Source organism: Platalea leucorodia, assembly GCF_965183815.1.
Source record: "Platalea leucorodia genome assembly, chromosome: 5".
Taxonomy (NCBI): Eukaryota; Metazoa; Chordata; class Aves; order Pelecaniformes; family Threskiornithidae; genus Platalea; species Platalea leucorodia.
In genome coordinates, this window is record NC_138827.1 from 34,258,084 (window position 1) to 34,272,266 (window position 14,183).

Genomic DNA, 14,183 nt, shown 5'->3' on the forward strand with positions numbered 1-14,183 from the left:
AACCTTCAGTTGATACCATTTCATTAAACCAAATTCAGAGTTATTTGACATTTCTAAAGCAGCTTTCATGGGCATTTCTTGCCTCCAATATTTAGTTGACTGAGAAGCTTACCTTTTTGAAATGAATGATCCCATAAGAGCAAGGAACGACTGTATTACAGTCTAGCAGGTGGCCTTTGCTTAATTGCGTGATGCTAAGAAGATATTAATCATCTTATTGTGTCAGGAGGAAAAAAACCCAGAAGAAACATGTTCATGTAATTAACCTCTTACCCTTGAGCTCATCTCTGGCGAAAAAGGCAGCAAGACAATCTTGTAAGGTTACAACTGGACCCCAAAACCAGCTAGGAACACATGAGACAACAAACCTGAAACATCATTGACAGAAAAGAAAGAAAACCAACAAATGTTCTGCCAGAAGAGCAGAAACTGGAATTTTAAAATAGATAAATAAATAGAACAGGGTAGATATTATTTACCTTTTGAAATATTCCATAAAAAAAGCTATCCATCCCTGGGGGGCATACGCTTCTCCACATGACCCTGCCTTGACTAGAGATGTCTGATGACTTGCAGAATGGAGTTTAGCAAGATCTTCCTTACCTGGAATAGGCAAGGACAGATCCTGAAAGGTCTCCAGGGTTACAGACAGCTAAAGAAGAAAACAAATGAAACAAAATAGTTCAGCTTGAAGAGAAACAGCAATTAAATTGAATTCTGTAAGGTTCACCAGTAACTACTAAGTCACTGTCTAGTTGAAAATTCCACTAGGTAGTGAATTAATTATAAATAAGGATACATAAGAATTCATTTTCTAAAAAAAAGAGGAAGAAAAAAATAACATTTTAGAGTGAACTTGCACATTGTTGTCACTGAAACTTTTTTTTAAGTCGTTATTAATTACTTGTCTTCCTACTAGTCATACAAAGCACTATGATTTTTGCCTTAGGCTCCTGTTATACAAGCTCGTTTCAGAAAGCTTCAGCCCATTGTTTTGACAGTATTTTCCTTTGACATTATCTTGACCTGATGTAACTGGACCCACTGCAAAAAAGACCCAGCTGTGCATTTTCTTTCTCCCATGTTGGATTTAATGATCACATAGTCACAGAGTAAAACATCAAGCAAACTTTAAAAACTCTTATTTGTTTTTTGAACTTGCTCACCAGATTACCCTGAGGTCTCGGTATTCTTAGATCTAAAGCGAGGGAAGCAGTAAGGGCATGCAACTGCATCGGGGCCAGGTTTAAACTTTATGTTGAGAAACTTGTCCCCAATGCAAAGATTTGGATATCCAATACTGGATACTATTGCTTTGAAACTAAAGTGGTCCACTAGACATGTTTAGATAATTGACTTTTTTAAAATGATCATGTGTGCTGTTCTAAGTAATTCTATGAGCAAATAGTACAGAAAAAAATCAACTGTTCCTATATTGCACCACATGTTGCAGTAGAGGACAACTTCAGAAAGCAGTTAATGATTCATATAACCTGTAAAAGTAAGTGTCTTTACCTGGATTTTTTGAAAGACATGAATTTTCTTAGCCTCAATCTACCTGATAAGATTGTTATAGCAGTATGATTGGACTACTGTCTTTTACTTTTCTTTGTAACATTATGTACCTGAGAACTTACGACAGTAGCAGATATGCATTAGGATATTCAGAACAGTACTAGAAACTAATCATACCTAAGCGAAGTTGAAGAGCAAGCCTCTTCCTCCATCCTTGCTGTAAGCCAAATCTCAAAATGTTATTTTTCAGCTCTGAGTAAATATCCAGCTCAATGAAAGCAAACTAGTCTAAACACAAAGTGCTGGTAGTAGCTGCTATTACTATTTGAGTGAACAAGTATGAAACAACCTAACCTTCTGAGGAAATCTGCCACAAAAGAATAAAGTTACCAGAGAATGACCGTATTTGTAAAACTGTAAGTATTTGTATTGAGGAAAAAAAAAAAACATATTAAAAGCTAGAACTTCCCCTCTTTACTCACCCGATCACAAGTCAAGCACTGTACTGAGCTTATTATAGTCCCATCAAATATATCAGAGATAACACTCCTGTACTTCTTGCGCTTCTTCCTTTTTGGTGATGATACAGTTGAAACTATAAAATAACAAAAATAAAATGCTGAAAGTAAATCAAGATACAGTGGATTCTGATTTCCTTCAACTTGGCATAATTAATTAGAGATCACACCTATTTAGGATTAAATTATGAGCCAAGCCCTGTTTTATATGTACAAAATATTTCTTAGAAATTACAGAACTGGATAACTGCTAGTACCAGGCAATTCATGTAGGCTCCTCAAGCAGTTTATGTGGGACAAACACCAGAAAATTTTGCCTCTATTTAAGTAAAACTCAAACTGCCAGTCTTGAAATCTACAGCCTGCTGCTACAAGATTTCTCTTGGCAGGAATCCTCCAAGGTATAAATTAAAAATGCACATTCTATCTGACATTTAATCTGATCACGTCTTTCCAGGAAGTTTTAACCATGTTGGGTTGAAGAGCTCATACACAAGTTTATTGTATCACTGATGGCAGTGGGTTGAAGTAGACTAAATTTACTCCTAGAGTCCAGCCTAACAGCAGCTTATTAAAAAAAAAAATAAAGTAAAACTCCAATCCAATAATGTATGCACCCCACCCAAATCCACTACTAATTAGGTAAACACACCAGAGCAGTCTCTTGGGCTCTACAGATTACTGGAATAGTAGGCTAAAATGAAGACCACAAAACCTCTTCTGGAGTCAGTACATTACCCAAGAGACCACTCAAAAGTCTTGCAGAAGTCAAAGGCAAACTCTGCCAAAATGCTGACAGCCAGTAACAAGATAGGCAGTGAAACATGGAAATAATTACAGTGAAAAAGAAACTGAATTGCTCCAATAAATCCTTCACATAGAACACAACCTCCCAAGGCTCCTTTGTACATAAAGAGTTTGCCCACAAGCAAGTACTCTTGTCTCTTTACTGTCCAGCAGAATTATATATTGTCTCTGTATCATCCCATACCTAGAAAGATGTCCAAAATAATAGAAAAGTCTGAATTTAAAAGTATCTCCAGCAGAAAGAACAACCATTAGAAGTAATCTGAAAAACCCTCTTTTCCACAATGCATCAGATGTATTTCATTTATCATGGACACAAACTGCCTTATACAGCCTTTTGCCCAGAACTCTCTAAGGTTCCTTTCAATCACTTATTTTGCCACTAAACTGCTTCAAGATGGTTCCAAAGTCTTCATTTATCAGTGATGTGGAGGATGAGCTGCATTTATCCACACTAACAAACAGCAGGAAGAAATGGAAGACAATAACAAGCAGGGGCATCTTAGAATTGTGGCACCCAACAGATACCACATGCTTTCAGCAAGGGGGAAAGGGAAGAGGAGGGAATAGGTGTGTTGTAATTACGTATTAGCCCCCAGACACAAGTCCTGGCACACTAGGGAATTCCCCTGTCATTATGGGGAATTAAAAAAAAAAAACAAACAACCCACCTTGTAAGCTTGCAAACAGCTGCCACACTACATCTCTAGTCAGTTCTACTGCACACGTTATCTGTTCCCTCAATACTCAATAAAGACGACCAAGAGTTAAATTATTAGGAAGTGACAAAAATCAGTAGTCTAGATTGGAAGAGATGACCTTTGGATATCATCTGGTACAGTCTCTGTTCAAAGCAGCTCTAGTTGAACTTTGGAATATCCATCTCCAAGAACCTCAAGGTACCTCTAGGTTCCCACCTCTGTTCCAGTATTCAGCCACTCCATGGAAAGATTTTTTTTTTTTTCCTTCCATCTAATAAAAATTTTCCTTTCTGCAGCTTGCTTCCATTTCTGTTTGCTGCACAGCTTCAAGAACAGTCTGGCTCTGCCTTCTCTATAACCACCCATTATGGTGATGACAGCAACAGTTCCCCTTCAGCCTTTCCTTCTCCAGGCTGAACAAACCCAGCTCTCCCAGCCTCTCCATGTACGTGACAGGCTCCAGCCACCTAGTACCTCTTCTGATAGACTCACTTCAGTTTGTCTAAAACCCTTCTGTAACGGCAAAGCCAAAACTGGAGACAGATGCAGTGTCAAAATTGCTGAACAAATGAACAAAGGAGGTCAATGATTTAAGTCCACTAAATCATTGCCATTCAACATCAATGCTAAAGCAGTACAAGGATAACATGAACGTTTTCAGAACTTATCCTGGACAGCCTATTGAATGAAAGAGGATCACAATATTAAAGTTGTGGGAGTTTTTTGGTTTGGTTTGGTTTAATACTAGCCTTAAAAGCATGTTCCAAAAGACAAGCTTTTATTAAAATAGTCTACCGTTAGACAAATAAGGGCAAAAAAAATGTCATATATTGTTCCTTGTGCCCTAAAGCTGCACTGTCTTGTATCTAAAGGCAAAAGTCTCAACATTGTGGATGATGATAAACACATCATACTGTGGAAAATGCCAAAAGAAATAGTCTACACCGCAAAGACAGTAACAACCAGAAAGCAGCTAGCATTTACAAGTCTATCTACAGTATAGGTACACATGGCTCCTTAAACCTTAATAAACTAAAATGTTGCCTTATTGAACTTCTGCTGAAGAACCAACGCACATGTTCTCTGTAAAGCATTACTTTTCTGTGGGTACTAACTTCTCCCACATTTTCCCGAGTCTCTCCAAACCAGTCCAACTGAGAAAGCTGTCTAAAAGTATTATTCCATCCTCCGAAAGTAGAGGCAAATACCACTCATGCTTCAAAAGAATCAGAATTTTACAGAAGTAAAGGGATTCTTATTGTATGTCCAGCTTACATAATGCTCCTTCTCCCCACTGGGGATCGGGGTTTAAAACAAACAAACAAACAAACAAAAAAACCCCACAAAACCCTAAGAACTACACTGTATTGCTACGCAAGACACAAGATACAACAAAATGAAAACTGTAATACAGAGCAATTCAGTACCAGGAGGGAGAAAATAAATGACCTATACCTTTTTTGTGGACTGGTGCCAGTGAAGAGCATGATGAGAATGATTTTGGAGGACTGTTTGATAAGCGTGTGTTCATCCCTTCATTTGATGATGGGGTCTGGGCTGCAGACATATCATTCATGTGGACATCACTGATGTACTCTGGAATTAATATTTGCATTATTTCATAATTCTACCAAAAAAATGTACTGCAGAATTAACAAACACAATAGTTATGTGATTTATTTAACCACACTGTCAAGTCACTGAACATTTAGGAATGAAGCACCATCTCAATTCATATACCTTTAAGTTAAGAAAAAAACCAAAAAACCCCACTCTGCTGGGTTATCTGAAACCTTACAATATACAAATATTAGGCTTTTCAAGGGAATTCAAATTGAATTCAGAACACCTAAACTGAAAAAATAAATTAAGAAGGTGTATTGTTTACAAGTAAATCCACCTACCCTATTTGACCTACACTTCTCTACTGTATTCAACTCATTTCCACTCACACAGATATTCTGGCTAAGAATTTGACTATTTCAATTGCACACTAGTAATGCATTACCCGAGAATCTGCTGTGTATCTGTACTTTGACAGTTCCTTGATTATTTAAAAATTCAGTGGTCTCTGAAGCAGTGTTTGTGTCTTTTTCCAAGTCCTCCATAGAATTTGACCGTTTAAGCTTGTTGCTTGATATTTTTTCTTTCTGCCAGTCTTTGGATGTGATTGAGTTGTTATCATCATCCTGAATTAACATGGTTGTCTCTGCAGGATCCTCTAAGACAGGTTTGAAAATAGCATCATTTTCTGTTTTATCACAGGTACCACAGGATTCACAGGGCTGAAAGCCTACATCTGACTGGCTCTTGTCTTCTTCCATACTGTCTTCAACACTCATAGGCTGGGCATCTTCCAATTCTACAACTGGTTCTTTAAGTTCTTCATGAAGCAAATCCATTAGACAACGCAAAAATTCTTGTGCATCCTAGGATTTTAAACAATTTTACAATATTATTCCATTTTATTTGGAAGATATTAAAGTCATATCAGGAAAAGATACAGATCACTAAAATGAAAGCTACAGCTAGCTGTTAAATAAGGTAAATTCCTCTGTTTCAGGTCTAATGTTAAAACTAAATTTCATTTTCAGACCACATATTTATTTCCTGCATCCATTTCCTGCATGTCACAAGTAATCTTAACACAACAGTTTCCTCCAAAACACTTCAATCCCCAAAAAGCCTATTTCAACAACTTTAACAAAAATACTGCCATAGCTTACACATAGTTACATAAATGTAACTCAAGCAACTACCAACAGTGTGGTCAGACTCTAGCTTTGCTGGTAATAGAATGTTTTAGGGACAGTTTTTTAAAACCTTATGCAGCATCTTCAGCAAAGCAATCAGAGCCTTGCTGTCACTGGGCATGGAAGTACTTTATTAAAAAGTATTATGATGTACTTAGCCCGTCTGTCCAATTGCATCATACTGTCAACAAGACCTTAATTATTCTTCTGAAGCCTCAAATAATCTTCTCAAGATTCCTGAACTATCAGTGTTTCCACAAAGAGCTATGAAGTATTACTACAAGTCTAATCTGTGTTTGGAAATATCTTAAAAGCCATCAAATTTCAACAATCCACGCAGCAGCTTGGTTCCTGGCAATAGAGAATATCTAATAAAGCAAGCATGGGAGAAAACAATAGCCTCTTCTTGGCAACTACCACTGCTTCTGTTTTCCTCTGTTTTCCTTTTCGTATTTTGGTTGTTCATAACAATAATTTTTGCTGCTCAACATTCCCATCCGTCATAGCAATTACTTATTAAGCTCACAACTGCTGACTAGAAAACATTCTTTTTCTTAAAAACTACAACTTTTGTTGTAGATTTGTGTTTTGGATTTGGGTAAAGAAAAGAATCTAATATGCCTATTTGCTGATAATCTCTTAAAAAAAAAAAAAAGACGACTCAAACCTTGAGACAAAGATTAACTGATAAACATTCCCTACTGAGCAAAAGAATTCCTTTTTCTCCCTGAATATTGGACATGGCTGCCCACTTGGCTGCCCAACTTGTGAGGCTGGGCAATAGGAGAGCGTCAGTCATGAAAAAATCTGCTTTGTTTTAATCGTTGCCATGAAACCCACTAAACATACAACTGAAGTGTGATCCAGGCAGAACCTAAAAAGGTTCTCATTAAGTGTTGCTGTGCATGGAAAAAGACATTCTCATCAGTGTTCAAAGCTGTGAGAATCAAGTTTCCGTACAGTTCCTTTTCAGTTATCAAGATCAACTTTCTACTTTTCCAGAAATTCATGTGGCTCTTAAGAAATAAATGAGTAAATTAAAAAACATTGAGATTACTATTTAAACATTTACTTTACAGCTACATGCAGCATTTGAACAATAAAACATGTGTTCTAATCCTCCACTCCACAAATAGGAAACATGCTAATTGAAACAGCAAAATTCCTTTGAATAGCAGCAGATACCTGGAAGATATTAGTAAGCTTTTCTAATTACAGGGTTTAAATTTTTCCTCTAGCCCAAAAGCTTTTAATAAATTACTGCAAACTGTATGACTTTAGTAAGGCCTTTGACACTGTCTCCCACAGCATTCTCCTGGAGAAGCTGGCTGCTCACGGCTTGGATCAGTGCACCCTGCGCTGGGTTAAAATCTGGCTGGACGGCCAAGCCGAGAGAGTGGTGGTGAATGGAGTCAAATCCAGTTGGCAGCCGGTCACAAGTGGTGTTCCCCAGGGCTCAGTGTTGGGGCCGGTCCTGTTCAACATCTTTATCGATGATCTGGATGAGGGGATTGAGTGCACCCTCAGTAAGTTTGCAGATGACACCAAGTTGGGTGGAAGTGTTGATCTGCTGGAGGGTAGGAAGGCCCTGCAGAGGGACCTGGACAGGCTGGATCGATGGGCCGGGGCCGACTGTATGAGATTCAACAAGGCTCAGTGCCGGGTCCTGCACTTGGGTCACAACAACCCCATGCAACGCTACAGGCTTGGGGAGGAGTGGCTGGAGAGCTGCCTGGCAGAAAAGGACCTGGGGGTGTTGATTGACAGCTGCCTGAACATGAGCCAGCAGTGGGCTCAGGTGGCCAAGAGGGCCAATGGCATCCTGGCTTGTATCAGGAATAGTGTGGCCAGCAGGACCAGGGAGGTGATAGTGCCCCTGTACTCGGCACTGGTGAGGCCGCCCCTCGAGTACTGTGTTCAGCTTTGGGCCCCTCACTACAAGAAGGACATTGAGGTGCTGGAGCGTGTCCAGAGGAGGGCAACAAAGTTGGTGAAGGGTCTAGAGAACAAGTCGTATGAGGAGCGGCTGAGGGAGCTGGGGTGGTTTAGTCTGGAGAAGAGGAGGCTGAGGGGAGACCTTATTGCTCTCTGCAACTGCCTGAAAGGAGGCTGTAGCGAGCTGGGTGTCGGTCTCTTCTCCCAAGTAACAAGTGACAGGACGAGAGGAAACGGCCTCAAGCTGCGCCAGGGGAAGTTTATGTTGGATATTAAGAAAAACTTCTTCACCGAAAGGTTAGTCTGGCATTGGAACAGGCTGCCCAGGGAAGTGGTTGAGTCTCCATCCCTGGAGGTATTTAAAAGACGGGTAGACATGGTGCTTGAGGACATGATTTAGTGGTGGACTTGGCAGTGATATGTTAACGGTTGGACTCGATGATCTTAAGGGTCTTTTCCAACCGTAACAATTCTATGATTCTATAAAACCTGACTTAACTGTTGATGGTTCAGTTTCAGATGATCTACATTTGAAGCAGATAAAATAAAGTTTATGTTGCATTTGCTTTAAACAAATATAGGAAGCATGGTATCCTAAGTACTAAATTTAAAAATAAGAGATAACTTCATGGCTTAGGCAGATTTAAAAGACATCAGAAAGTTTTACCTGTTGAGAGTAGCCTCGAAATGTTGGATTAAGAGTTTTAATTCCTTGAAATAAACCAGTAGGAACAACAGAACCAGGCCTGAAAAGAAAAGTTTCAAATATATAAATATACATAAAAAAGTAAGCATTTAAGTGGAATTTTCTATCTTTATTGGGATCATAATTTTATCTGCAACTGAACTATAACATGTCTAACACCAATAATACTACTCTTAACCAAACATAATATTGGTCTTCAATAATTAACAGTACAATTTTTTATAAATGTGTCATTCAACAGAAATAGAGACTCTATCAGGACTTTTATGCCACATTTCTTGTCAGAGAATCACACGACAAATCAGACATACTCTTGACACTATGCACAATTACTGTTTCTTTACCTTTGTACTTATATTTTGAAGTATTTTCTTAGAGATAACAGAAGTTCCATATAAAGAAATAAGACAAATTGATAAAACATTGATACAGAATGAAGGACACAGAGACGATAAAGTAGTTAAACATTTTAGGTGTATTTCTGGCAGATATAAACTTATTTTTAAAATCTTAATGCTACTTTGTATAGTGTTTATCATCTTATTTCTTGTCAGATCTTCCTCACTACAGTTTACATCAGTTATTTGTCCTGTCTTTGGTAGATATGGAAAAGAACAGGTTATAAGGAGCGTTTAAATCCTGCAAGTTAGTCTTTCCTTCCTTCATTTGTAAGAGGAATTCTGTGATACACACAAAATAAAAATTAGAAACCTAGGACAGATTAATACATCCTTCATGACTCTGGAGTTTATTTATAATCATTTCATCACCAAAACGATGTAATACCTGCTTTTGTGCCAGAGTTCCGTCATCAGCTTGAGGTAACTTTTACAAATTGCCGGTTTCTTATCTGTTTGGGCTAAGCCTCCACAGTCAAGAAAAAAGTGCGTCAAAGGTGGGCTGATTAAAAAGAAAAAAACAGTATTTTTTTCAGCTTGTTTCAGGTTGTTAAAATACAAGGAAATATGCATTTCATACAAGATTATTAAAAACAAAAAAAGAGTAATACTATTATGTAATTGAACAATTCCATTTCCTACATCCTTAAATGCTGCAACCAAACATTTCCTAGTAGGACTTAAGCAGTACAGCAACACTGCTCCTCAAACATATTCTGACATTTGTTAAAGCAACAGAATTGCCTAATGGGATTCAAATTCAAAGCAATTCCTACTAGCCATCACCGAAGTACACATGTACCACTACAGCAACAATGACCATAAGCCTAGTCCACAAACAGCATCTTAAACAAATCTTCTTTTCTCTAGGATCCAATAATGCTCCATGACATTTATAGGTAAATAATTTACACTTAAATGATTATTTACTTGTTTACTTCATGCAGTGTTACCAACTCACATACTCCTTCACTTCTCTCCCTTCAACCCCCCTTTTGAAGTCACAATCCCTCATACATATTGGACCTATTTTTATCCAAGAAAGGAGATATCCCAGCATACTTGCAAAATTTGGCATATGTCAACAGAATAATTTCCTCATGATTAGATGCCTTGTCCACTTCACCTTCTAGAGAGGTTTGCCTCAGTTCTCCTCTGCCTCAACAAAGGATGTCAGTGAGGTCTATTTGGGCCTGTATCCTGCCTTGGATTGCAGCCAAAAGCAGATGCATACAGTTAAGCATATATGATATATGCTCAAGTACTGTCCCCTCCTAACCATTTCGAGTACAAGAAACTTCAGAGTTGGATAGTGCTATTATCTCTTCAGCTTTTGTAGATTTCTCCTTTGTGAACTTGTCTGGTATCCCCATGGGATGAGAAGATTTTGTGTTCTAGCCATTCCTAGGATGATTTAGCATAGAATGTCCCAGATGCATCGCTTGTAAGGACTGAATTTGGACCTTTTGATCTTAACATGTCTCTTTTTTAATTAGTGTTTATTCTTATGCATTTCCTTTGATTTCTTCTGTAGCAGAAAAAAAAAAACCCACAAATTTAATAGCTTTTATCAGATTTTCTTCTCCTTTCTAGAACTGCATGTATTTTTATTTAGGACAGTGAGGAATTAGAATGAAACAGGGAAAAAGCTGAGTCCCCATACACCACAATACTTTTTTTTCCTATCAGTGACACAACTGTTTGTAGTATATAAGACTGAGATTTAACAAATACACGTCTCCTTCCATGGTAGTGCAGCCCTTCAGAATCCTTAAGTCCATCTTGAGAAAATGCATGTATAAGCAAAGACAGAATTACATTTACAATCATTTTCCTTACCAGTTGGAAAGAGCTTGTAAAGCTGCATTCATGTAACAAGTGTTTCCAATATTTTTTAATCCTGTTAGACCTGAAAAACAGAATGAATATTCAGCAAGTCTGTTAATCCAATACAGGACATATTAAGGAAAATACTTCCTAGAAAATATGTACTAATTAAAATACTCATGTAACACTTCTGATGCCAATTATAATGCAGAGTTGTAACTAAAAGAAACATAGGACTCCTAAAGGAATACTAATCTAACTAGAAGAAGTAATTAAGTGTTTTGATTTTGGCTGACTAAAACACTTCAGACAAGCAGACTGTATTTCATCTTACTAACTTTTTATGTTTTATGACAGCTGCAGATCGTAATTTAAAATATGTTTATCAATATTTAAGTTTTACTTGAACTTAACAATTTACCTGTTCAGTTAATTTTTTTGCTATGCTGCGTTCATAACAGTTAATCATATTACCAAAAGCTTCTCAAGGAAGATTTCATTCTTCTGTCTCAAGTTCATGCTAGTAGTCAGATTACGCTAAACATTCAAAACCTACTCAGCATGCGATTATCCCAGAATCAGAATTATAAGTACCTACGATCAGGCTTTTTCTATGCCAATTATATACCCTTATTTTTATACACAGACTGCTCAGTTTAGACTTCCCCACAGAATTTATTTTCAAGCCCAGATTCTGCTACAAAAAAGGACAGTCATTCTTACTGAAATTAGAAAGTATGAACAGTCATAGGATTTTTTTTTTTCATTTTATTTTTTTAACAGCAGAAGATATATCAGGAAGATACTCTCACTACAGTTTTCCAGCCTGCAGTGTTGCAAGTAAAGTTTTGCAATAGACTTCTTTTCTTGCAAATATATATTCTAATGTTAGCTTCATCAAAAGCATTTCAAAAGAAATTTTAAGAACGAAGTTAAAATGGAGCTAAAGAACTTTTTTCCTTTAAATTTGAGAAATGTATTAACACAGTCACATCAATACTACTGGGAACTCTCATGCAATTCTACTTGTATATTACTGCTATGCAAGTTACATTCCCAAAAATATTAACAGGACAAGAAGATACACAAATACACACATTGGTAGGAGAAACTAACTGGAAATACAACACATGGTTTAATGATTTAAGGGCAGATGGCAAATTAGTGGGGTAGTGACATATCCGGAAAGATCGTGCCAGACAACAGAAGGGGAAAAGTAGGTCTTCTGGCCAATGCCAGCAGACTTAGGAGATGGAAAGCTGGTAGTAGATGAGTAAAGGAGAAATGAGATCCATAAATTAGAATAACTCTTTTATCATCACTGACGGAAAACAAACTGCCTTGACATATGCATTAGCATCTCAAAAACAATCTCTTAACAACCTGCTGGTCAGATTTTTCTGAGAAAATGGTAGTTAGAAATATTTCGTTTACAAACAAATACACATATCCTTTTTAAAATGATCAATACCAATTTGAGACTTGTAAGAAACAATAATTATTATTTTCTCTCATGAAATGAGAAATTAAGGCTTCACTGGGGTTTCATCCACTCTCATTTTCATCTTCACAATAGTTTAATACTAGGGTAGGGTAACCTTTTATACCAGAAAGTTTGGCAGTACATGAAATCCATTACTGAAAAGGAGAAAACAAAAAACCAAAAACCCATACTGGGATACTACAGGCTCAGAAAAAGGTTACCCAAAATGCACGAAAGCATTCAAACCAGGAACCTTTTAGGACAGGAGAAAACATTAGAACAGATTTTATAAAAAACTACTTTTACCAGAGTGACTAGAACACCAGCTAAATTGAACTTTACTCCAACATGCTTTCTTATTTTTGTTGCTGCTTGCATGGGTGCACTACATTTATCACCGCATCCTCTGTTCTGAAGGTAAGTAAAGATTGCTGCAATAAAGGTGAAACTACAACTAAAGATCTTAGTTGGAGCAGAATAGGAAACAGTTCCACTTAGAACAGAACTAGTATACAGCTGGAGAACAGGCTTGGAGACATACACATGCAATAAAGGGCAATAAAGCACTGGATTTTGCTTTTATTACCTCTAGTCTTTAACTCATCTTCTTCCACTTCTATATCTAAGTCATCAAATACAGCTGCTAGCGGAATCTTCAGTGTGGGATTACTAGGTATTTTAAAATCCTTATAAGGAGAAAAAGAAAAAAGTATATTTACTTGTATTTATCAATTTTCCTCTTAGTTGAGCTTACGTATAATTTCACCAACAAATCTAGGAACTGAAAATTACGTGAATGTATTTTGAAATCTCGCTGCACCTAAAATGAGAATAATAGGATTCCACAGCTACCCTGATAAAGTTTACTAAGAAAAACCCCACGTTTTTGTTTTCAGATTAGCAGTGACAACATTGCATGATTTTATGACAACAGCTGAAGAATCAAAACAAAGCAAGTTATACTATATCTTTCCCTTGGGTAACAAACAGTAAGCCAGCAGTGAGAAGCTAACACAGTAGTCATCACATAAAACTCAGTGTATATGTTTTTGATATGCCACCAGATGGCTCACTACATTTAACCAAGACAAATTAAACTGTTGGAAGCAAAATGTGCAAATAGAGACAGTATTAGGCAGGCAGACTTCTATTGCATGACAAGCTCTTTGTGTGAGCATATAAATAAAAGTTCTAAACAAACTGACAGACTTTATAAGTTCTACTGATTTTTCTGTATATTATACACATTTTCTTGGAAGATTAAAACAGATTCAATATAATAGAATGGAAGTTCAGAAGTCTGAACTCAGTTTTATATCAAGTCACCAGAATTTCTGGACAATGGAAATCTAAAAAAAGATTCCAATGGTACTATTCCAATTGAGCTGCTGGTATTTTATGAGAAAATGATCAGATTACGTCCATATTAAATACTAAACTTTGAAGTAAAAATATTAAAGGATAGTCCTACCCATCTTTCTGTCCAACCTGCGCATCACGGTATCTCTTCCACACCTCTATGCCTAATTTTAGAAATACC

The 14,183-nt window shown here is 37.1% G+C and overlaps 1 protein-coding gene across 3 annotated transcripts in view; it reads right to left on the reverse strand.

The window, feature by feature from the left end:
* The window catches only part of USP33 (ubiquitin specific peptidase 33), a 44,466-nt gene that overhangs the window by 16,092 nt on the left and 14,191 nt on the right, over nucleotides 1–14,183 (reverse strand). For 2 of the 3 annotated variants that reach the window (XM_082313500.1, XM_082313502.1), the window contains exons 7-15: nucleotides 13,230–13,329; nucleotides 11,173–11,242; nucleotides 9,722–9,835; nucleotides 8,897–8,975; nucleotides 5,550–5,970; nucleotides 4,997–5,137; nucleotides 1,998–2,110; nucleotides 480–652; nucleotides 274–368 (exon numbers count right to left, since the gene is read on the reverse strand). In XM_082313500.1, the coding sequence (XP_082169626.1) occupies nucleotides 274–368; nucleotides 480–652; nucleotides 1,998–2,110; nucleotides 4,997–5,137; nucleotides 5,550–5,970; nucleotides 8,897–8,975; nucleotides 9,722–9,835; nucleotides 11,173–11,242; nucleotides 13,230–13,329 (1,306 nt within the window). The remainder of the gene's footprint in view (nucleotides 1–273; nucleotides 369–479; nucleotides 653–1,997; nucleotides 2,111–4,996; nucleotides 5,138–5,549; nucleotides 5,971–8,896; nucleotides 8,976–9,721; nucleotides 9,836–11,172; nucleotides 11,243–13,229; nucleotides 13,330–14,183) is intronic. The other variant, XM_082313501.1, reaches the window with a different exon arrangement.